Raw genomic sequence first — 25,399 nt, 5'->3', positions numbered from 1 at the left:
ATAAGAGGATTGACTGTACTATATCTTGAAAAAGCTACTTAATTACAGACGGTTGTACTTACAGGTATATTACAAATTGAAAGAAAGAAGCCTTTAATATTATCTGAAAGTTACATGTTCTGTAAAAATATATATATAGACGCGTTATGTTGTAAATTATTACACAGCCGTCCAAAGTAAGATCTCCAATTTATTTCTATCAAATCTCGATTGCAACATTGTATTATAAACTGTAAAGTACCTTGAATAAAACAAAAGATTTACATATCTAAACACAATGAATTTCCTTGCATGCTTTGAACGTCGGCGAGCCGATAAAACTTTAAATTAATTCTAAAGTATGGCAGCAATGGTCTGACGTGAAATTCAATCAGAGAAAAATGACCATTAGCGCGCGCTCTGAATATGATTTCTGATATTAAGTCGTCGTTAAGTGTATACTACAGCGATTAACAACACTTATAATTATAAAACGTTTATTTATCACGATTATATAAAATCATTCTCTTAATAACTTACAGCAAATAGTGCTAGAATTTGTTTTTTACGTGGATTAATATATGGACAGCGTTAAGTATCAAGAAAATACTGTTTCGTTAGGAATACAGATTTACCTTCAATAAATCGTTACAGCGCGATTAAATAGTAGCAGAATAGCATATTATACTCCGAGCCTGTAGTGATTCAAGGAAAACGATATAAATAAGTCGTACACAAACATTCACATTATCCTCTCATCGCATTCTGCTCCCAGTCGAGCAAGTTTTATTTAATCCTCGCACGATCTACGTTTACTCATTCAGAAATGGGGTGAATACGGTATCGTTACTACTCATACCAGATAAATAAAGTATTGTTTTGTATCAAACTGTTTTGATACCTGCACGAAAGTGTCGATACGCATCAATTTCCTATACCAATACTTTTGTAATGAACACATATTAACGTCAATACTGCATAAACTGAATTAGTACCGATACTATTGTAAATGCATTGAAAATAAGAAACAAAATCTAATCGGTACGAAATAAACAGTTTGCAACTTCAAGCAATTACTTTCAGCGATTAGATTTTGTTTCTTGCGATATATTTACAATAATAGCGATAATTACTAGGTATCCAACGGTATTGGAATCAACCAGTATTGATTCAAAAAGTATCGGTATCGTAACCTGATAACAAGTACCCGAGATTTCGATATCTTTCGATAGTTACCATTAAGTAGTTACGCCACCGTCGCGGTGAAAAGAGATTCACAATTTTTGGAATTAAAAAAATAATAATACTGTGCAACTTTGAATTTTCAAATACTGTTGGAGCCGAAATGACCGACGTCTACCGCGAATGAGATCAACGCCATTTTCTTTGCTCGCGTCTGCCATTAAGGGCGTATTTCTAGAACAGCCCTTCAATTTCGAAACTTATCGTGCGTTTTATTCATAGCGTTATATTATCGTTATAAAAAAAATTTGTAAAGGTACGTACCCACTGTTGTTGTCGCCGTCGAGGTGGCGTAATCTCTCAAATACTTTGGTATCGAATTGCTTGCGTATGATCAGTATGTATCGTATCAGTCGCATAACTAGTTAATCACCCGCATGACCAGCAGCGTGTCCATGAAAACAGATGCATACACGGTCGAAGCTATGACGACAATAGTAAACAGTATTAATTAAAAGCTAAGAATTTCCTCTGCGCGATTAACGCTCTTCCGCAGTCCTGTGTACTCGGTAATCGAGAAGACGATCACAAATTACGTCGCGACGTAGTTAGGAGTAGGAGCGTTCACCGTGCCCCAGAAGAGTATGAGCCCCGTAGTGTCGTGTCTGATAAAGAACAGGAAGGGTCGGTTTGCCACCAGCCTCTTCTGATTTCCATCACGGTCCAACAGCACGGCTGTAGCGGCCGCGGCCTCGGTGCCCTTCTCCGTGATGTCGATTTCCACCTTGTGCAAAACGTCGGAAGCAAATAGATGCGGGTTCACCAAGGTGGCGCTATTCCTGAGCTCGTCCAGCCCGTACGACGGGAAATCACGACGTTTAATAAAGTCTAAAAAGTCCTGATCAATCGGTCTGCTTTGCCTCCTGTTCCTCTTCCGTTCTCCATCTTGGAAACGGTACTTGTTCCCTTCGAGGCTCACCACCTTGGCGTTCCCAGCTTCGGATCCCTCCACTTTGTAAGAGTCCTTGCCCTTTACCGTGTCCCTGGAATCGCGAGGCTTTCGAGACTTGATAGAGAATCCAGTGGACCATTGTTCCACGGTGTAACCGCGAGACTTGTCCTCGTACGTGAAGTAGTTCCTCCGCACCATGTGATCCGGTCTGTTCTTCCCGTCGATTCGCGAAGTGATCCTCGGGTTCTCCGTCGAAGACGTCCTTCCGCCGAGCCCTTGAGACACGAGACTCAAGTCCGCCGTTCTCTGATCGAACAAGGACGTAAGGCCCAAGTTCGCGAGCGTCGACCTCAAGCTGAGGCTGCTCGACAACTTCATTCGCGGCATACCGATTATACAGGTCTCGTTCCTCATGTTTCTTATCAGATTCTCGATGATGTCGACGGTTAATCGATTTTGAAAACTGCGCAGGGCCCTCGCGCCTTTGGCTGCCGGCAGGATCACGTACATCGAGATCTGAGAAGGTTGCAGGCGATTTTATGTCTTGTTTAGGGTCGTGATATTTACCTCGAAACGCAACTTGGTTCAAATTTAATTAACAAAATAAACGAGTGATTGGATATCTTGGATTACTCACTTCACGATCTTTGTAGGGAAGACCAAGGATCTTAGCACCCAATTGTTTGTCTTCGTAGAAGGGAAATGGTCCTCCGTTGTACATCATGTCGATATCGATCGATTCATTTGGTTCGATGAAAAACGGTTTCCTGAATTAGCAATAAATAAATATAAATCGCTGTTGTTTTATTTTTATCTCTGAAAATTACCGTGTAAAGGACGATAAAAATTCTTTTCAAATACTAGAAGCTATGTCGAACAATTTATTTTCGTAGACGACCTTTAAATCATTTCGAGCATAATTTAGCAGTTTGAGCGAACAGGTTCTTGTGTTCTCGAGAAGAGAAAAAAACTGAACCTTTTAGTGGCCCCTTGCAAAAAATGCTGGTTCCATTCCCCGTTAAAATACAGTGCCGATAAGAGGATGACGGTCGTCATTGGATGCGGCGCGTCGTTCAGGATGCTCGTGATCTTTCCCATCGTTTTCTGTTTCACCCACGCGTTTATTAGTTCCTGTGACAGTCTTCCGCTCCTGGCGAAGTCCACGTTTATCACCTCGGTGTCGTAGACGTTTTGACTGAGCGACTTGAATTGTGGGAGTATTGGATATCCATCCTAGCATCGAATTATTCAAAATGTTTGTGAGTATTTGATATCATAATGCTTCTTTTGCAACAGTTCGGAACAAAGTGGAATCAGATTTTAATATGAAGCTGATGGCTTTCAGGTTCACGTATGCATGTGTCTCAAAGTGTTTCAAGAAACAGATCTCCAATTCCTCGAGGAAGATGAAAACTCTACCTGCACAAACGCTGCTGTGGCAATGTCCACGCGAGGCCCAGACGATCCTGCTATTTTACTGTGAAGCTGGGTTAACAGTACGCCGAACATCTGATGGACGACCTCCGAATTCCGTGAGACGTCGACTCCACCCTCCAGACCAAGGACCCTGGACACTTCGTCGAAGGTTCTGCCAGCAGAACCCGCGAGAACGATCGCCAGTGTCGTCGCCAGACTGATCGGCGAAAAGACAATGTTGTCTCGCTGGTCGATCATCGACATGCTTCGAGTTTTGTAGATTTCTCTCTCCATGTCCAACGCGAATTTCGTCACGCCTTTAACGATGATATTGTTCACCTACGATAGTTTGAATGATCATATCTAATTACCTCTGGAGAATCACAAATAGATATATGATTATTTAATGAATTCTACTTAAAAATGTAAGTCTCGATCAGATACTCGACGAACACCTAACTGCTGGATGTGACTGACCATTCCTTTTGAACGACAAACAATAACAATTTTTTGTGACAGATGCAAAGCTGATTCGAAAGTTTCGAAATAAATATTCTTCCACGATGCGTCATCGTCAAAGAAACAAAAAAAAAAGACTCGATAATTATGAGCGACTTCCTCGATCCACATTATGCAACAGCTTCTTGAAATCGAGCCTCCATTTCTGAGGATTTTAATCTTCTTGTGATAGGTTGTAACAACGATAAATAGTATTCCCGTAGTGTTCGAGCGTTAGAAAATGTTTAAGAATCGTTTTAATAATGCCATAAAGCTTGCATCATCGTCCTTTTCATCATTTATGAAGAATGTCTTCGGCACAACTCATGCTTTGCGAAGTTGAACGATTCGATTTTTCTTCCTAACGATTCGTTAACAGATCCAGCCATTATTACTCAAAGATCCTGTTAACACCTTTCACTAAACATTCTGAAGAGTGCTTACGTGATCACCCCAGTCCTGCAGCGGATTCTCGGTGGATTTTGAATCTACCTGCGGTTGCGATGAACTGACTGCAATCTCTTGAGGAACGTAGATAGTTTGTTCGGGCGGTGGCGGGTACGACTGCATATTTGGCACGTTCCTCATCACGGAGGGCCTCGATTGACGGGCAGGTGTCGTATAAACGTTCGGAGGTAGGACTGTCGAGGTCTTCATCCGCTCGTACTCGTCTGGGTAGATTAGTTGGGCGGAACTGCAGGCCAACAGGCCGAAGAACATCAACGCGATCGCCATTTCTGTAACAACAATATTCGAATGTGTCGATTAGAAGAGAACCAGCATTGTGTTTCTATAAAGATACGGCTGTTTAACTTCCACGTTCCATTATTGTCCTGTGGGAATACGCGACGTTAGCAATTTCCTATTTACGCGCGTTATCGTGGGTTTCCATGCGCCCGGCAATGCCTGCAAACTTTCTAGTTATCGCGAGTACGAAAACTGAACCGGGGTCATGTCACGATAATAAACTGTTTCATGGTCTGCGTTATGCTTTTCAAGCGTGGAATCAAGCAAATCCTAAGCTTCTATTAATTTCAACAATATTTCTATTAACTACTTTGCAAAGACTAGTCTACTCTGGGTCAGTTTATCTCAACCAAAGATAGAGTAGCCCTAGACTAGCGTTTATCTCCAATAAGGTCAGTTTGTGTCTATCAGGGTTCGATTGGTCTGGCTGAATTCCTTACTATTAGGATCAGGCTAGTCTAGAGTTTGTCTCTGCTAAGATTAGATTATTCTAGATCGGTATCTCTTTACTAAGGTCAGACTCAAGTTAGCACGGGCCATTTTATCTCTACAAAGAACTTTTTATAATGTATAGAAAAATAATAATAAAAATACAAAAAAAGTGCGTGACTATAGGAGTATTTTGAAGCGTAAAAACAATTGTGACGTGACAATGCCAAGTGGCATTACAGTCATTAGCGATTGTGAAAGCAATGGCGCTAATCTACATCAGGCAAAGACCGAAACGCAGTTTCAATTCACAAAAACGTCGCGCTTCGTTCGCTAATGTGAACAACGAGAATATAATACGTTTCCCGTGTCCAACTGAACGAACAATAAGTATCGACTAGTGTCCGGCGGTTTTATGGCTACGCGAGACGCTGCAGACGCGTCACTGATCACTGTAGGTGGCAATGTTGTGGTAGTGTACGATCATCCAGCGGGAAAACCCACTATCGAATGTCACCCAACGTTAACTCTGCACGAGATTAATCGTGAGACGAATGGAAACGTGTCCCGAAAAGATACACGACCCGTGACCGCTTAAAGTGCAATAAACGTTCCGCTAATGCGTAGTAGAAATTACATTCGAGCCAATCTGTTCGACGATTTTAAGACGACATTAACACGTTGACTGCTAGATACAGTTGCATGTAGGTACAAGCGCTACCTTTATTGCTTATATAGGTACGACCAGTTCTTGCGTGCACCTTGTATAGGGTCGTAAGAGGTCAAGGTTCTCGGGAGGTGTCAAGATCGAGGCGCAAGGGAGAGCTCTAAAAGGAAATCGGTACGTTGCGTCATGAGATTGCAAGAAAATGTTTAGATAGCTACTGCAACTCCATGTGGTATTCAACGTGTCAGGTTGAGGTAATTCGTAAAGGTTAAACCTCTTGTAATCGTGTTCGCGATGTGTCGTACATCTGTTGAGTTGCAACAACTGTCTTTATATTTAACGAATGACTGTATAATAATCGCGAGGTAATGAATGAGTAATAACTTCATAAATATTTGAAACTAACAAAATGAACTCTAAGAAATTGATTTAAAGCACTATCTAAGGCTATCGGTAATCTTTGGGGAACCTCCATTGTTCAAGGATTATAATTACACCCGGAGCTATCTCTAATTACTTATCGTGTCTTAGGAAATAGCCGTTTAGAGGAAAAAATTGCTTTCGAATAAATTCTCAGCTGCGTCGAACACAGCCGTAGGAATTCCCTGAAGATCACAAGCTCGATGACCCTACATTACAGGTTTAGTCATCGTTCAGTGTATCCGCGAGGGTCGTCGCTGGACGCGACTATCATTGAGCAAGAATTAACGTTCCTCTTAAACGAAGACAGAGGGGTGATAGTTATGGGAAAGAAATAACGATGCTTGATTAATCACGTTGTAAATTGCTTTAGCGTTGCCGACAATCTTATCGCGCATCTCGAATTCTAAATCGATTCAACTCGTATTTCGGTTTGCTCATAAACGATTACAAGGTCTTCCGTTTGTGCGTGCCACAATCTTGACAACAATTTAATTAAATGATATAGAAAGGAACTTCAGAAGAGTACACGATTATACAAAAAAGTAAAATTAAATTAAAACAGCAGTATTCGAGGGAAGTATGAAAGTAAAATACAAATTGGTCAATGAAACACCTTATGTAAACAGGACTTTCAGTGATTAATACATAGCCACTCATCGACGAGCATTGTTACGAACATATTTTTGCAAGCAGGCGTTACAAGCGTTATTAAATAAATTAAGATTGTCAAGAATGACTATGTTCGAAGCTCGTGTTCCTTTGATTACTCGACGCAGCGAAATAATCATAGTTGGAAAACAATAAACAGCCAAATTGATCCGAATTATATCCCAATTACGAGGATCGCCCTTGAGCTGGCTTTTGTCTGGCTAAAGGCGTCGTGAATCAAGCCGTGATTACGCGTCTCTTTGGAGAAAATTACGTTTAGTGTGGCGATAATCGCGAACAAAGTTGTGTGCGTCCTCACGGAACTGGTTCCGCAAACGTACAACGTCGAGGGGCCATGGAATTTGCATCCACGTGCCAGAACGTGCATTGCTAGAGAAACAAAACGAAATCAACGAAGAATATCACGTCGCATTTTTTCAGAAGGAGAAAACAAAAAATTTTTGAATTCGTGGAACGCCTCAAACTTCTCCGGAACAACTTTTGAAATATCTACTCATAAAACGTCGCCAAAACCACATAAAACCCGCAATCTTGCGATCTAAACTTGTTTTACCAAATTGTTACGTTCACGAAATTTCGTAAAATATTCTGTACATAACGACTCTACAAATTTCACCGATTTCGAACTTTCAAAACATAGCGATACGCAGTGTTTGTTACAATACATAATCGAAGCAATTACAAGCCTAGTTTACTTTTATTATTCATTAAATGTTTCTACGCATCGTTGAATTCCTGACCTCCCTCAAATTCCGCGAACCCTCCGATATAAGTGCAACAACATTCGAATAATATTTGCGTATTCGATCGTACGCATTGATTTTATAAAAAGTGTTTAATTTCTCTAACCATGCCATTACCGATATCATCCTTTGCCAAACGTTTTAATTAAAGTCAATGGATTCTAATTCATAAATGAGTTTGCAAACGTATTAACAATGTTGTGTCTGACGTAAGCAATATATTTTCCTTAGAAATGAATTTTATTATTCCTGTGTATGACATATACTCGAGCGCTGAGTTTACCTTTTCCAGCTTCTTCTGTCGCGTATGTATCTCGTGTAGCTAGTGTCGCATCCAAGTCTTCGATGGGTCTTCGGACACACCGGAGTGTGTATTCTTTCAATTACACTCAAACACCACGATTCACCGATCGAGAATCGCTTGGATCTCGGGTTGGACCGTTACTCGTCGAGCGTTGGTTATCGCAATAAATTCGAACGGAACTGTCAAACGCGCTGGAGGACTCGTGTTATCCTCAGACAGCAGGAACTATCGCGGTCTCCACGTCCGTATCGATCAACAGCCACGGCGCGACTGACTGAACTGACTCACTCTTTGGCCTCCGTTTGTGCTTTGCTCGTATCGCATTTACTGCATTTCTCCCTGCCGCTTCTCCGTGAGATGGTCATCCGGGTCGTGAGCGCGAAAGCAATCGTGTACAGGTCGTTACAAGGGTCGCTGACGTGATCCAGATATCGACTGTTATGATGACCGTCTGTAGAGGGATTATAAAGTCGACCGACCAACTGGATTTCCCAAGAGATTAGGTCTTTGGAACACGTAGCTCGTTGTTTGGACTCGGGAGATATTGGCTGCTTCCGAGGAACACGCGTTTGTTTTGATAGTTGACGCGTTCTTGAAGAACTTGGAAGATGGATTTTCCCGCGCGTGGATTTTTGGAACGTAGGACATGATTGCATTTAACGTGCGGTACTAGGGAGAGAATCAGTCGTATTAGTTTAGAATTTGTATCGATTTTAACAAAAATTAATGTTAATTATGAAAACGTTAAGAATATACAGAATTTTTGTGTTCATTGTTCTAATACTACGAGAACTTAATTTAGAGGCCAAAAGAAATGTTATATGAAGTTAATCATTTTGAAATGAGATTTTAAAAATAGTACGACACGTGCTGCATTACTTATTTTATTCAATATACATATTTCCCTTTGACTCTGAAGCAAAGTGTTTATTCGAAAACTTTATATTTTTTCCTCCTTCTGTCGACACACGTTGAAGGGGATCCAAGTTAGTACAGATGCATGGAATTCCCCGAGTACTGACTTATGGAGGATGGTTTAACCTTTATAATTCTACTGGAACGTCGGAATATACAGGGTGGAAAGAAATATTTTGTCGTGACTGACATAGGCGATGTCTACACTTTCGTTGGAAAAGCTTCCTGCGATAATTGATCTTGACTCAACCTTGATCTTGAAATTCAAGGTCAAGGTTTTTTTTTAATCGTATCGTATTCTAACCGTTTTCCTAAAAAATGGTGAGAAAGTTTTATTATTGTTTAACTGAGTAAAATTAAGCCACGACATAAATAAAGATGATCTAAGTGGCTGACAAATGTCAGATAATGTAGTGTAATTATAGACATTTAGTTTAGTCTAACCTTCGATGATAATACGTTACAAACAAAATATGCATTGTTAACATTAATGGATGTAAAATGTTTCCTGGTCGCATTAGCCATGAATTGTTGTAACTATGCTACCTGTGTCAACAATGACGTATTTGGAAGGAAGCTAAAGCTAACAATGAGGAATAATTTTCCTGGACAATACATTTTTTCGATCGTAAGTAGCTGCTGCTAAGAATTTCTGAGTTATCATATGCGTCAGTGAACCAGATATAGTCTACTCAAATAGTGGCACACCTAGCCCTGCGATTACGTTCGCATCGATAAATAGTTTTCCTGTAGACTGAATTTCTATCGCAATTTTCACAAATGTTGAAGTTCGTATTACCCTGCATTATAAAACAGAGTCCTTTCTTCAAATGACTTTGGTATGTTTCGTGTATTGTTCATCAGTTTCACAAGAAAGTCGAAAGAGATAATTTCACTTTCTACAGTCAGTCGGTTCCACGACCCCTAAAAAAGAGACATGCAAAATTTGAGTTCGGAATTGGCTATCATCGATTAAATTCCTGCGGCTGCGTGGGCAATTAAGCACCTAATGGAAATTCTCAAATAAATGATTAATTGCATAGATCATCGTCGGAACCTCGGATCATTTCTTTTAAATGAAAAGCGCCTACATGATCGCGGGACGTAACAAGATTTTGTTCGCCGATAAATCAACTCACCTCGCATACAATAGCAGCGATACGATCTGGGGAAAGATAATGATAATGATTTACGCAAAGATATAAATAGCATATCGATTGAATATGCGCTTCCAGTGAAATTATGTTAATGGCAGACTATTGGAGGAAAACAGGGAATTTCCATAATTTAGTTGCAATGAAAAGCATAAGTATACATTTTGCTTGTCATGTTTTAAACAAACGATCCTACGTGACAAAATAGCGTCGCGCGCCATTATGACAAAAGGCGTTCGACGTATGCAAATGTGTTTCAAACGGTGACTCGATCGCCTATTTGCCGCAATATCATTTCGGATTGTGCCAAACAATCAGTTGGGAATACCGAATCGTATTCTTGAATAATTCAGGATCGATTACCATAATAATCGATGAAAAAATTTCGTTTACGATTGCAAGAGTTATTCGTGATCCAATTCTGAGATTCCCAACGAGAGGCAAAAAATACGACTTCGGGATTCATATGACTCCCAACCAACTTGAATCATAAATTTGCATAACAGAATTTAAGAACAGTGGGAACAAATATCTCCAGATTATTGTAAAAAGTTAATAGAAAATATGCCAAAGAGAATCAGTGCAGTTTTGCAAGCGAAAGAGTTATGGAGGAAATATTAAAAATGAATAATATATTAAATATTGTCAAATATTGGACGTGGTGCAAAACTGAGTCAATCTATTGTTCGTATTATTCATAAACAACAAGATGTTAATTACTGAAAGACTTTCTTATATTACTTCTAACTGTGTTAAAAATAATTATAATGTTTATTTTTTGTTCTTCTTTTATATTCCTAGTAATAAATAATGATTTATGCAAAACTTGTGGTCACTTATGCTTCTTACTGTATGTCTTATTGTACCGATTATCCGCGATGTCCGATTAACATTTATTTTTTTATTTCCTAGTCTTGAGATACACTCCTTCAAAATGGAACAAAATGTTAAAAAGATCGTGCATTAAATTTTAAGAGGATCCTTGTAAGAAGGCTTTAATCTTCGACTTGGTCGTGGTTTTAATGGGTCGTTGGTTATTCGCTGGTCAACAACGATTAGGTAATGGTCATCGATGGTCAACAGTGAGGCTGACATCAAGATCAAAGGTCCAGGAATCCAAAAGGTAGGGCCAACCGAAATAGTTGTTCGGTAGACCAAATTGTCTTTAACTGTCAACTTGGTCTCCGTCTCCCCACTCTTCCACCTTAGGAAGAGGTATACAAGGATCACTGCTAGCGTACTCACTCAGTACCCCTGGGTCTCCCAGGGGCGTCGGGTCTCGCGAATTCGGGGGCCTACCTCTGGCCATTAGTGAACTGAGCTGACCAGGACTGACCAGGACTGACCAGGACTGACCAGGAGTGACCAATGCTGACCAATACTGACCAATGCTGACCAATGCTGACCAATGCTGACCAATGCTGACCAATGCTGACCAATGCCGGGCCGTTGTGAGTAACAGTAAGAATCAGTGAGTTGAATATGATTTTTATTTCTCCGGTCTCCATGTTGGTTAGGACGTTTCGTCCTAACCGACATGGGTGACTGGTTGTATACGTGTTCTCTTTGGCAAGTGTAATGACCGCGTGAATAGTAACACATGTATATTGTTTTATCTTCGGATCTTTTACTTAAAATTAAAATCTTCTTGCATACCGCGATTTTTGAGATGACAAATGTCATAGTAGATTCAATTATTTTTCATTTGACACTCACTTTAAAATGAATATATAACGAGTACATACATCAGTTTCTCTCATTCGCTCGTTCTCTGGTTCTCGCTTTCCGAGATTATGTCTCGACTGAAAGGACCAGAGAGTTTTGCTCGATCACCTCTGTTTATTGGAATGAAACACGTGATCACCTGTGTAGTAGGTCTGATAACTCTAACCGCTTCAACCCCGGTGCAGCTTGGTTCAGCTTAAGTGGGGCCTTGGCGGAGGGATTATTCTCCTCTTTATTCGGAAAAGAGCATAACCGACGTCGAGAGGTCTTGATTCAGGTCCTTTCTCAGTACTAAGTCGGGTCCCTTTGTAATCGTGTGTTCTCTGGGACCCGGCGGTGTACGTAGAGAAGTAGAGTGACCAGTTTCAACCGTGACTTGCTTTTCTGATAATCAAGGCCGGGGGGGATCAATTTGATACCCACACTCACTGCACGCTATGAGCACGCGTCGGGTCGCGTCGCGTTTTATTTAAGCGTGCGATATTTTTGCACGCCGCGATTTTTAGTATGACAAATATCGTACCGTCGATCGAAAGTAGAGAGTAGAGTCATGATTCTAATATCTTTTACTTGTAATTATATTCATCTTGAAATTAGTGTCAAATTTGTAGTTTCCGATTGTTCTTTATATTTTTCAGTAATTAAATTCACTTTCATGATTAATTTTACGACTTTGGGTATCTTCGATATCGAAAATAACCAAAGTCTTTCTTTACTTATTAAAATATATCATTAGATTTACGTGCAAGAAGATATTTCGCGACGAATACATTGTAGAATCAAAGTAACATGTATTATGTACTATTTTCACTTTGTCACTGCACTTGCCTGTAGTTGTAGTATTTGTAGGTTTACGAATGCCAAATTTTTGTTTGTTCTATTACTAATCTATTAAATAAATTTCTGTTACAGGGCATATTCCTATGGAAGTTTAGGTTTACAGAAATAGGAATTAAGAATTGTTACAATTTTGTTTCATATTGTTTTGTTTGTGTTTCAGGAAATCATCGTGGGATAAACAGAAAATACATCAGAAACATCAAGGAAGTACATATTTTAATGTATTTTATTAAATAATCAGTTCGGTAGGATGTATATTAATTTAGATTTATAGTTAGGCAGGAGTTTAGTTGTATTTAGGTGTTTCAATTGTTATATTTTGTTGTTTTGTTGATGGACATTTGCAGACAAATTCTTTCTTAGAAAACTCTTTTGTTATCTGTTTCCTTCGTTGGTTGCATTTTCGTTTATTGCTTCTTCGACCAACGTTATCTATATTAATTATTAAGTCAGGCAGGGTTCTATTTGAATACAAACTCTCGTTTTGGTTAAAATACTTTCTTCGTTGGTTGTGCACCTTTCACAGGTTGCACTTTCGTTTGTTGCTTCCTCGACCAACGATCGTTGGTCACAGAAGTTCTTTATTAATGGAGGGTGGATGGGATTCGGTTAGGGTGGGTCTCCATTCGCAGCAACCTCCACGTGGTGAGACCTGGGTAATATTATTTAGCGTTTAATTAATAATCGTATCACTCTTAGCTGGGTAATGCAATTATTAATTAAAAACTAAATAGTATTAGCAAATTAGGCTGCGATCCGCTTTGCATAGGTCATCATAAATATAGAGCTTCCTCGCTAGGTTTTGATTCTCATTGATTCATCAAAGATTAGAGTATTGTCACAGAAGAGGTATACAAGTAGATCTTTCACCCAATGCATTTTTTCGACCCATTTTTATAAAGTCTCGAATCCCCATTACCATTTTCGTATCATTTGCTACTGTTACCGACAGATTCTAATCCCTTTCATAGTAAACTCACATACATTTACGTACACGCTACACTGTTTGCCCATCAATACTAATTCAGTGCATAGTTTCTCAACTGACCGCCATCCATGAGAAGAGGCCGCTAAAATCATCTTCGAAATCATTTTCAGGTCGGTATGGCAGTCAGTTTGGGCCGCGAAAGCACAGACGAGGTATGAATATTATTACAATTGCAAACATACTCTGGAAATAAATAAATTATCATAAATACAGGTTATAGAAGCAATTTTCTTGGGTACTGCGTATATGTAAAGGAAAAAATCAATAAAAGAATGTAAACCATTCTGCGGACTATTGATGAAACACTAAGTTATTTATAATTCATAAAAATCGAACTGAAGTAAATGCGAGAGTACTCGAATGTTCTATGTATATTCATTTATACGTACATTCATGCATTATTCAACGATTTCTCAATTCGTATTATATTCGTATCTGCTTAATTATTTAATTTGTTTATTATTCAATTTCTATTAATAATCATTTCGATCCTAACTACCGAATAGTAAACGCCGTTTTTAGGTTATCGATCTTCCTTTTATTAAAGACAATGAATGATTCAGCATTATGATAGAAATCGCGATACGTTGTAGGATATTTGAAAATAAAAGTCAAAAGTTTATTGAGCGTTGTAACCTCAGAAAATTTCTTTTATGGAAAGATAAGTTTTAGAACTTCCTGATTGTTTTAATACCTGCGTATGTTAACGCAGAGACGTCTAACAACAAATTTTTTGTATTTCGGGTATGAATGAATGTTTTAGACTTTGTTTATGCAAAAATTTAAAAAACTTTTTTCGAATTTATTTACATACAGGTACTTAAATGACGACTTTTAATCCACGATAAATAGTATTCGAGCTTTTTACAATACAAAAGTAGAGTCTTCTTTGACAAATTTATATTATTCATGTTATATCTTTGCGCAAATTTTTTCGAGAATTCTTTATTTATAGCTTTGTTTTTATGCTTAGATATTTCCATTTTTGCTGCTGTAAACAGCCTGTACAATTCCGAAAGTGCAATAGCAATGTAAAAATATTTATTTCCTTCTTCTGGCCCTTGCATTATTAACTCTGCAGCTTCCTTGAAAGCTGATAATGTTAATTCATCTTGAGGCAACCAATTGCACTTGACAATATTGTGAGCAACAGAACCTATTGCTGATACATCATTTTCATACACTTTGTTTTGTTTCATATTATTAGAGAGGTCTAGAAAGACGACTGTAGCTTCTATTGGACAGTTCAAATAATCACCATTATAGTAATTAGCTATGTACGCGTACGCGTAAATTACGTTTGTTAAATTAAAACAAATGCTTGAGGAGGCTTTCTGTAAAAGATAAATACTTTCACTGTTTATAACAAAATTATCATTTCAAAGGAATAACATTAATGTACCTGTAACTCATTGAATATTGGAACATCTATTAAGGAAGGATATTCTCTTGTTTGTTCAATATCTTGTTGATTCAACTCTTGTACAAGTTTTCTTTTCATGTGGTAAGTCCACCATGGAACCCATTGAGGTAGTAGCTTCTCTATTTCACCATTCTTTATTAATGCTTCAAATTCCTGTTTCTCAGCATCTGTTAATGTAGACCACACCTCATCTGGGTTATCCAAGTTCACATTTTGTAACCGTTTTTCTAAATCTGGTACCTGAAACATACATTGATAGTTAGAAAAGAAGCAATGAACAAGCTTAAAAGCAACGAACAAGTTTCTTTACATCATCCTCATCATCAGAATCTAACTGTTCCTCTAGTTCTTCCTCATAATCTTTGTCACTTATATCATCAATTTCTAAATCACCATGCTTTAAAGTTTGTTCATGTACTCTTTTAAGGATTTCAATCATTTTTTTCTTATCTTCTGGATCGTTTTCGTAAGATCCTAACTCCTCCTGTACACATTGCCTGTAGAAACTCTCTGAACATTCTAGGTGAGCCTCTGATTTATAACAATCAATATTGCAATATGCTATGCCACATCGTGGGCAAGTGTATGTTCTAGGACGAGTGTTGCATCTATAATCAAAAACAAAATATAATTAATAAAAATTACACGTTTGAGCGTTGTTTGTAAACAGATTTTGAGGTTATTGTCGCGATACGTACAATTTGCACAGATTATTTGTATTCATCATGCTCGTTCCTGGACTGTCCATGTTTTTACTGAAAATCTGTTTAGAATTTTAAACGATCACGTAATGTAAAACTATGTTTATGACCAAAGAAACGTAGATATCGGGAATAAATGTTGCAGTGTCCGAATGCAGAAGTTGTCGGTACTTTGTAACGATAGCAATAGAAACTATTTCTTGACAAATTTAGACATTTTGCCGTTGAGAACAAGGCTTTTATAAACAAATTAAGATAACGAGTAACATATTTTATATTAATAATATTACTTCGAAATATTTTTCGATCGTATACGCTTCAGGCGCTATCCAGCGTCGAAGATAACGAACTATTTCTCAACAAACTTGGACGTTTTGCCGTAGATGGCAGTGCAATCGTCCGTATTATAGATCATTCTTTTTTAAAAAAAATAAGCTTTAGATAAATAAAAATAAATTGGGGGTGTCTTGTAATGATAGCAATAAAAATTCAGACAATTTACAAATGAAATACTAGACTTTGAATGTTCGAGTTTCATATATAAAATCATTTATTTATATATTTTTTACAAAACAGCCTTTTTATTAACAGTATAACTTTAATTTAAGTATCTTCTACCAAAGTGCCATTTTTTAGTTTTTTATATTTAAATTCAGGTTCCTTTCGTTTGCACTTCCAAGCTTTAGTATCTGTCTTTGATAAAATCCATTTGGGATCCACAGCAACTTCTTTACATTTTTCGAAATTCTTTTTATCATCTATTGTTGTTTGAATTTTTCTTTTTTGCGGTTTTTCAACTTCTTCCTTTGCTGTTAGAAATTCCACTGAGGAGCTAAGCAGCTTTATACCAATACTGTTGTCAGTGCTTTCTTTGTCATCTGTAGAAGAAGTAATTTTCTTCTTGACCTTTAATTTAATAGATCTGAGAAAATCGTATTATTACACAAAACATGATTAAAATCTTTATCACTGAGTTAATGTTATCTCTAATTTATATACTTCTCTATTGCTTCATCCAGTTTTCTTGCAACATAATTCTGAAATGATGGACTTGCTCCAAAGTTTTCAAAGTGATCTTCCTGATCCAAGTCTTTTCTTAATGATTTGATATTTGTTGAATTTTCAATGCGCGCTGAAAAAGAAAAGTACATAAAATAGACGATTCGATGTTTTTTAATTATTCAAAAGTTGTATACAAACTTGAGGAAACCAAACGAAAGTGAGGTTAGGATACTTACTGTCCTCATTGGTCTTTTCAGAGATTTTTGAACTTTCAGATTTTGTCGTAGACAAATAAGTATTTTTGAAAAAGTGATGATCCGTCGCTTCCCTTAATGCATCCTTCGATACTTCGTCTTCCGAACTCGTTGAATCTTCATTGTTTACGTTTAACATCGTTATATCGTATCGCGAACGATACGAGTACTACGAGTCAGCAATCGATAATCGAATTTAAATTTTTTCAAAAAACGCGTCTCTAACAAATTTTTGATAATGTTCTTATTAACAATTGTACCATAATTTGCAATGTATCAGGTATTCAGTATATTAAAGTACAGAGACGAGTGTAAAAATTAATTTAAATTTAATTAACTCATTGCCGAAATTTGTTTATTAGTTAATAGTTATAAATTTTGTACAGAATGTGAGTATTTGAAATGTGTGTAAAGATGTTCATATATTGTACAATTATTTATTAGCAATAAATTTTGATAATAATTAAAAACATAAAGAGTATTTTATCAAAAATGACATTAGAGGAGTTGATATAGAAGTTTGCTTCAATGTTTAATAAAAGTATACACAAATAAATTGAATAACTATGCTTCGATCTGAATTCCAAGCCAACAGAAACGAATAAATATTGGCGTTATTTTCTCTTACGAATTTGAAATGAGAAAACTGATGGTATTAATGTAGATATCGAATACCAGGATAAGAAACAGAGAATAGAAAATCATAACAAAGTGATGATAAAGAGTTCTTCGATATAATGATTATAAATGAACAAAATATAGATTCACACATACAGACCATCGTAAGAGTATTAGCGATCTTAAATTTTTAGTTGTATCCCGTACAGTGTTATATCAGATTTCATTCATAAATTCATTTTGATCGAATGCTGTTTGCATTGCTATAAGATGTGTTTCGATACCACACATATAAAAACCAACGATCGAGTCTTTGTCTTTTTTTTCTTTTTTCTTTTTTTTTGTAACTGAACGGTCGTTGTCGAAAGGAAGTGCAAAATATAAAGATGAAGATGACGATGAAGAAGAGAATGAGTATGGAGTACTTGGAAGTGTGTCTTAAACATAAACAATGATATATTTTAAAATATTATAATTATTCTCTGTCCGAGAAGAAAACACTTCGACTAAATTATGTCAACGTGTTAACGATAGATTAACAAGAATTACAGGCGCAAATTATTTCAATCGTTTCTGACCTATTCGATGCTGGCTCGAAAGGAACAATAGTAGAGACGTGTGGTCTAGAAACTAAATGGACGGGCGAAGTTGAATATTGCCAACGATGTTTATGTACACGATAATGATCGTTCTCTCGTCCCCTAATAATTCAATTCTTAATCTAAATACATTTAATAATATATTCTCACTTTGCATCATCGTCTCTTACTTTTTTTTTTTTTATTTTAGTGCGCTTCTGAGAGGTTTCATGTACACTGTTTCATTTTTTTTCTTTTAATTAATCATTATAACCACTTGCTGCTTGCTTTTTAAACAATGCGTTAAATGTATAAAATATACATGGAGCAATGTTCGCGGGTACATTTTATACAGATATACGGTATTTAAACATAAGGGTATATGTGTATGTATATCCTTTCTTTCCCCTTCGCTACTAAATGTATCTTTGATGTATGCATTGGCTTTTGGCTCGTTTTGTCAATTTTTTCATTTTGTTTTTTTTGTATATGACATTGCGTGTACTTATTATACTTATATAATTACCTTCCGCGTCACGTACCACAATGTACAGTAATGTTTTTTTTTTTTTTTCTGCTAAGGCATTTGTTATGGCAAGTATATTTTAAAAGTGCTGATGTCTAAACGCGCGTGAATACTTATTTGTTTTTTTCCATTTTTGTACAGTTTATAAAAGTATATTGGCCAGTTATGTAACTTCTAATTAGCCAGCTACGTGTCAAATCACTTAAAAAATGATTCGCTCGTTAGAAAAAGAACTAATCTGCAAACGTTTTTTGTTCTCTTTTCACGTTTAAATTCAATTGGCGCCATATAATCCGTGGCCACTAAATTTGTTTACTCTCTATTTTGCATGCAACTTTTACTTATGCTCATTATTCGGTTATCTGTTATTTTTTTTTTTTTACTTTTTTTTATACCGTTTAATAAAATATATTTAACCGCAGGCTAGAGAACCGGAAACAAGAAGAAGTATACGTATGTGTCTCAAGAAGTATGTATTCCTTTGTTTGGATTCTGTCGTATTTCTTTTCTTTTTTTTTTTTCGTTTTTTTTATCTTTTGTTTTCTTTTGTTCAAGTGGGGGGCCCAACTTTTTGCAATTGATTGATGACCGTTACGAAAAATTGTCCACCTCGTGCTTTCATTCTCTCTGCATTTGTATATATCCCGACGTAACGAATGGAGAACTTTCATTGCGATTTAGTTTACACCGTGCCCGTTCTCGATACGCGGGCTAAAATGGCGGCGCTCCAAGCGTTCGATTCGATTCGAATCGCGTTCGAGTGTATCGAGTTTATAAAATGTACGAACGAGATGCAAACAAAGTAACCGTGCGACTTATATTTTATTTAAATTTGTTCAAACTATATATATATATATATATCATGAGTTTCGTTTGTGAAACGTAATTATCAACTTGATACACTGTTTACACCACAGTTTCGTTACGGTAATCGGTGTGGTCGGTACGCACGCGTATCAAACGCTCGGTGTAAACTAGCTCTGTGTGTATATCGAGTTGCAGATGGCGGTAGTTTCGATTAAACCCCTCGTCTGAACTAACGTCCCGACTTATTATGAATTATTATTTTGCTCGAGCCACGAGCTGGCCTAAACGAAGTGCATCTTTGTACACACGCGCGCATATACACTTACATGTACGTGAATACACGTGTATGTTTTTTTATCATTTTCTTTTTTTTTTTTTTTTTGCAACGGCTATCGCCCAAGCGCGCTGGATCACTCTGCGAACAATAGTGTAGCGCTTAACAAAGATCAGTGTCGGTAAAATAATTCGAATAACTCTCTAGCCACTATCTTTAGATCGCCCGTCGGCGATGCTAATGTTAGTTTATACCTACAGAATAATAGTCTAATTCTTATTACGTTACTTCGATACAATGTAACTTCGCTAAAAGCTCGTCTGAACGTGTAATATCGAATTGTCGATTGCTTGTCGCGATTGAGAGGCGAACCGAGGATTGCAAGACTAAAAGAAATCATTTTGCCCCGCGACTAGAGAGTCGTTTACGTAGTCTCGCGTACAGAGCTTCCCGGGAGTTATCGATCGAAAATTGTTCATTGCGTTAGAACTAAAGAATCGTTGCCAGAACGAATCGATTGCGAATCGCAGAAATTCGTTCTAACGTTGTCCGCCAGTAGTGCAGTACCACACCACTGAAAACATTACCGCACAACGGATTTACAATTAAACGAAAGTACATTATAATCGCAATTATCGCTTTTCATTGAACGCTTTTGCACGCTGTTTTATTTATTATCTTCTTCCGCGTTTCTTTCTTGAAATTTTTTCTTTCCAACGATAACTCGACTATTCTTCCCAGAGCGATAAGAATACTCGATCGATGGTTTAACCTCTGCACACTCGATCGGCAGACATATTGAACCGTTCGTGAACGAAATTACCCGCGAGAAATGAAACGCGCTCAGCCACGAGTGCGAAAAGTTAAACACCGATGTAGAACTCAATAATTGAACGATAGTTATAATTGCTTCACTTCAATTTTTTTTTTTTCTTTTTTTCATCTGGTTCATTATTCGCGATTTACAATTATACTGCGTCTCGAAACAAGCATCTATGAGTTATTTTTTTGTTGCTTCTTTTATTTAATCCGCTACTAATGCTTGCTTGGGGGCTGCCCTCTCGGTTTTACATCGAATAACAGATTCACCGCTCTTTAAACATTGGTAACAAACTTAGCCAACGATATCTAATAGAAAAACGTCAAGAGATTCGTACCAGCGCTTGTATTAGCATACATACAGATTCATACGATAAGCGCGATTGCGACAGATACACGCTTATGGTGTGAATTTTGTAGAAAACTCTTTCGTAGAAAATTGACGCTAGGGTAATGTTATTTTCTCTCTCTCTCTCTCTCTCTTTCTCGCTCTCTTTCGCTCTCTCTCTCTCGCTCTCTCATTATTTCATTTTTTTTTTTGTTCTTTTTTTTTAAATCTGTTTCTTTACAAGGCGTTTACTATGCAGGTTTCTCGCATGACGAAGATGACTTCTACGTGGTGCCACACTACTGGATCTTCTCGTTAACGATAAATTCGACTTTTTTTAATATTCTTTTTACATTAAAAATTAAAAACGTTCCGCTAGAAAACTGTAGTCAGAGTTTCTACGATTCAAGATGACGGGAAAGTCGCGGATGAACGGTTTCGCTGATCCCCTGCCCCACCCCCTGCCAGAGTTACCTGTATGAGATCTACAAGGCAATCAAGGTGTACGTTTCTGTGTCAATGACCCATTTAATATCTTCGATTTCGTTGTTTCAATCACTCGCGGCTCTTAAACGAGTACTACGTTTTCGGTAAATCATATTCAATCCCGTTCCGGATCACAGAGCATAGGTACTACTTAGGATCTAGGAGTCGCTGATGCTAAGCCAGTCTTGTGTCACCCTGTAGAGATCACCGAGAAACGCTTGTCAGTGTACTGTCTAACGAAGCTTAGCGTTCTACTTGGCATTGGACAGTCGCATGTTTCGTTTATCAATCGTTTTTTATCGCGTTTGATCCTTGAAACCGGAAACGGAGGTTAGGTCTACGCCGGTGCCCTCAGCTAAAGTTCAGCTCGACTATGCTCGATTATTTAGTTTATTTTCTCATTTTTTATTCCGGGATCCCGGGAGAATTTCTTGATACTCGGAAACCAATGATGTCGAGAAGGGAATTTCGAGAGTAACGTGAATTGCGAGATTTAGGGGGAGGGGGGAGGTGGGGTTAGGTCTTAGGTCGTAGGTCTCCCGCGAGCGAAGGAAGTTTGCCTAGCGATGGGCGTTCGACAATATCGACAAGTTCTACAAATGTTTTGTTCGCACCCCTTCGGAAATATCATTTAAAACCAAAAGCGCGTCCAGTTGAAAATTAAAAATTATTCTACGAGTAACGAGAAGCAATCCAAGACTTGACCCTGAAGAATTGTTTTCCGTTCGACCAGAACAAATAATAAATATCCTCCTCTCCGTCTAAACGGTTTCAAATAATATTTCGAACGAGGTGTCTTCGCGCCCATCGCCCGGTCCCTACCTAGATCGTTGCACAGCTAAATTTCTCGCTGCAAACGTACTCATAGTCGCTCAAAACGAAACATCTGATATGTAAGATCCGAGATACACATTCATGGCGCTACAGTCTTTTGTGTTATACGTGTTTTTTTTTTCTTTTTACGTGGCTCTAAGACAATTCTAGGCGTTGTGTTTCCAGCTGCAACCGCGAACTGACGATCTCGCAATTCATCATCAACGAGATTGCACGGAGAAAGAAATATATATACATATATATATATATAAGTGTATCTATATATATATATACATATATATGTACGTGTAACGCGTTTATGCCGTGTTTAATTGAACTCTTTTTGTCATCCCTTGGATTTGTCCCACTGTTACAAATATACGTACCATTTCCGATTTCCGGACCCCCGATCGTGTATCGTCCCGTTTCTGCTAAGCCGCGAAACCTAATCCTCAATTGATACAAAAACTATCCGCCTTTGTATGTGTTTTTTTTCTTTTTTTTTTTCTTTTTTCTATTATATTTCCCTTAATTACGTCTCACTCTTGTCGCTTAGCGTTAACGTCTGGAATAGCCGCGCACGCGCGATTTTTAAACACTGTTTTTTGTTTTTAGTTTCATTTACTTTTGTTTCGATATAATCCTAATGTTCCTTTTTCGCGCGTTTCCCTTTCGGTACGCCCCCCCCCCCATCGGGAACGCCCCGTGCTCTATCCGCGACATATGTACACACTAGGTATATGTACACACACAGGTTACAATGCGCAATATGCAATGGTTAGCACGCTCCTTTCGATCGTTCGTCAACGTCAGCAGACAGTGGTTAAATAGTCGTCTATTAGTTAGCAGTGATAGTGAAGAGTACAACTTCGTTTCGTTTCTTTCTTTTTTTTCTCCCCCACCCCCTATACCCCTTTACGAATAATCGCCCCGTTCGGTACCGTATCCCCGTTTCTCGTCACCCGAAGTAGTAACAATAATCTATTTCTTGTCTGGGTTCTTTTATTTTTTTTTCTTTTCTCTTTTTTTTTTGTTATTAGTCACGCGTACACCTTAGGCCCGAAACCTCGCTGGCAGATTAGTCCTAGACCGGCTGTTATGTGTATAGATTAATCTATAAAAACGTCGGTCATGCGGTCTACGAGTATTCTACCATTTTTCTGGTGATGCTTCCTCGACCCACAGTACGCAATCATCCTTTCGTCGCTATTACAATATTATCATTTATTTAGTATTTATATATTTAGGATGACGTGAGGAGATGTAAAATAATGACAGAAAACTCTCTCTCTCTCTCTTTCGTTCTCTCTTACATGAAAAATAGGTACTTCTGTTTTCCTCGCATGTGTGTAGGTGTATGTTTACATATGTATATGTATGAAACGCATGTATAATATTCCTATTCTCTTACATGGGTATTTTTTTATATATATATATATATATGTATATATGTATATATGTACATGTATGCATAATCACATATGCACAAAGGTGTACACGTTCAACTAGGAAACGAATGGCACGTTTCTTTCACCCGCCATATATGTCAGTGAAAAGTGTCAGAGTGTACGTCAAAGTAACAAGCAACACTGCTATTAAATTAGACTCTTATAGCAATTGTTTTGAAGAAGAGTATTATTGTTAACAGACGCGACCTACGCTCTGTCGAGTTAACGCTTGGAACAGTGGTTCCTGAATTCTCGAACAAAATGGATCGCGAAACGTTTCTAGAAACGTTCGTTTGCTTTTACGAGTGAACGAGAGCGTGGCTCCATTTTTCTTTTTTATTAAAATAGGAAGTTATGGAACTCCATTTACGAAGCAAAGGATAGATCGATTGGAAATATTCGCGAAATACGTTCCTATGGGCTTTGAAACTGACTTAAATTCAGGAGCCACTGGCCCAGAGAATATTCCCTCAGAACCGGGTTCCCCCTTTCGTCGTGAGTATAGAAATATCAGAAAATTCAACAGCCGTCGTAAACTTTCAAAGACACAAATAATATCACCGCTAAAAGATACACCAACAGCTACGAAAACGATACAGTAACGCTAGGTAAATGGAATCGTTTTGGTCAATTGACTTCGAATTGTTCGTTAATTGCCTCGAAAGCGTCGTATCGACGGAAACTCATTAGAAGAAGCTCTGGGAATCGTCGCGTGAAACTGTCCATAAGTATTGGCGTTTTGTCGGTGTTTAACCCCTTTTTTTTCGCGTTATAGTTAAAACGTTACGTAATATCTTGCACCACTGTATTGACCACTATATGCGTACGCGTGCACGCATACGCGAGCGTATCCGTTTGTCGTTTACGTCTTAACAACTGCCTAGTTTATGCGGTAGTGGATGTAATAATCATTGCAATGATAATCGTAACAATAATAATAATTTATTACATAATATTTATACCTTTTGTTGTTGTATTTTTTTTTTTTTCTTTATAGTACATCGCGTCACTTCGCCTGAATAAAAAGGTACTTCCCCTCGCGTTCAATATTTTCATTCATTGACGTTTTAGTCGTGGCAGCCCAAAGGACTCTCAACAAGTTAACACGGTCTTTGGGCTTTCGATTAGACTTTTATAATATTATTTCCTTTTTTTCTTGTAGAACGACTTTGATCATCCCCCCTAAATTATTTTTTTTTTTTTTCGTACCTTTTACACCACCTGTTCCCGTGGCTTGGATCTCGTTCGCGTCTCAGGACGGTCTTCCTAAACTCCGGATTATATAATAGAACTTGTATACACAGCTCGGCCTTACAGTGTTATATCACTACGCTTTTCTCGAAGCGGCTCAAGAAGTATTAGAAAATAAAACTGGATCTATTTTTAACGAAGCGAGTTCCGAATGCAGGCTCTCTCTGTTAATCTCGAAATTAGGTTAGATTTCCCGCGGTGAAATGAGAAACATTCCTCTTCTTGTGCGTTCCCTTTTCCCCCTCCCCCACCCATTCCTGGGATCTTTCTTCGCAGGTCCGATCGCCACTTCGGAGCTATTGTTGGTTCGTTCGCCTCCATCTTGTTTTCACCCCTCCCCCCCCCCCTGATCACTCGTACGGGAACTATTTACGATACGAAGCTAAATTTAAAACACGTTAACAAAATTAATAACTGGAATATTCTCGTCTTAAGAGTAC

The 25,399-nt window shown here is 37.8% G+C and overlaps 3 protein-coding genes across 4 annotated transcripts; all 3 read right to left on the bottom strand.

Annotated features, from left to right (window-relative positions):
• Window positions 1–76: 76 nt before the first annotated feature.
• On the bottom strand, window positions 77–8,477 carry LOC143343933 (serpin B4). Of its 2 annotated transcripts, none has more exons than XM_076769345.1 (6): window positions 7,989–8,477; window positions 4,520–4,764; window positions 3,533–3,868; window positions 3,090–3,346; window positions 2,751–2,880; window positions 77–2,629 (listed from the first exon to the last, which is right to left on the bottom strand). In XM_076769345.1, exons 2-6 carry the CDS (start codon window positions 4,760–4,762, stop codon window positions 1,754–1,756), a joined length of 1,842 nt encoding a protein of 613 aa, XP_076625460.1. In that variant the 5' UTR covers window positions 4,763–4,764; window positions 7,989–8,477; the 3' UTR covers window positions 77–1,753. The 2 variants fall into 2 exon arrangements, with proteins under 2 accessions (XP_076625460.1, XP_076625459.1); XM_076769344.1 differs by having other exon boundaries at window positions 4,472–4,764; window positions 7,989–8,473.
• Window positions 8,478–14,317: 5,840 nt separating this feature from the next.
• LOC143343321 (zinc finger HIT domain-containing protein 2) lies at window positions 14,318–16,094 on the bottom strand. Its single transcript, XM_076768109.1, has 5 exons — window positions 15,927–16,094; window positions 15,753–15,817; window positions 15,365–15,662; window positions 15,034–15,294; window positions 14,318–14,965 (listed from the first exon to the last, which is right to left on the bottom strand). The coding sequence occupies exons 2-5, from the start codon at window positions 15,800–15,802 to the stop codon at window positions 14,438–14,440; spliced, it is 1,137 nt and encodes a 378-aa protein (XP_076624224.1). The 5' UTR covers window positions 15,803–15,817; window positions 15,927–16,094; the 3' UTR covers window positions 14,318–14,437.
• Window positions 16,095–16,281: 187 nt separating this feature from the next.
• LOC143343883 (uncharacterized) lies at window positions 16,282–23,532 on the bottom strand. The gene is made up of 3 exons (XM_076769229.1): window positions 16,994–23,532; window positions 16,755–16,887; window positions 16,282–16,677 (listed from the first exon to the last, which is right to left on the bottom strand). Exons 1-3 carry the CDS (start codon window positions 17,148–17,150, stop codon window positions 16,359–16,361), a joined length of 609 nt encoding a protein of 202 aa, XP_076625344.1. The 5' UTR covers window positions 17,151–23,532; the 3' UTR covers window positions 16,282–16,358.
• Between the last annotated feature and the right edge of the window lie 1,867 nt (window positions 23,533–25,399).

This window comes from Colletes latitarsis, chromosome 7 (genome assembly GCF_051014445.1).
Source record: "Colletes latitarsis isolate SP2378_abdomen chromosome 7, iyColLati1, whole genome shotgun sequence".
Lineage (NCBI taxonomy): Eukaryota > Metazoa > Arthropoda > Insecta > Hymenoptera > Colletidae > Colletes > Colletes latitarsis.
The sequence above is the reverse complement of the archived record's forward strand: the minus strand, read 5'-3'. Positions and strand labels throughout refer to the sequence as shown.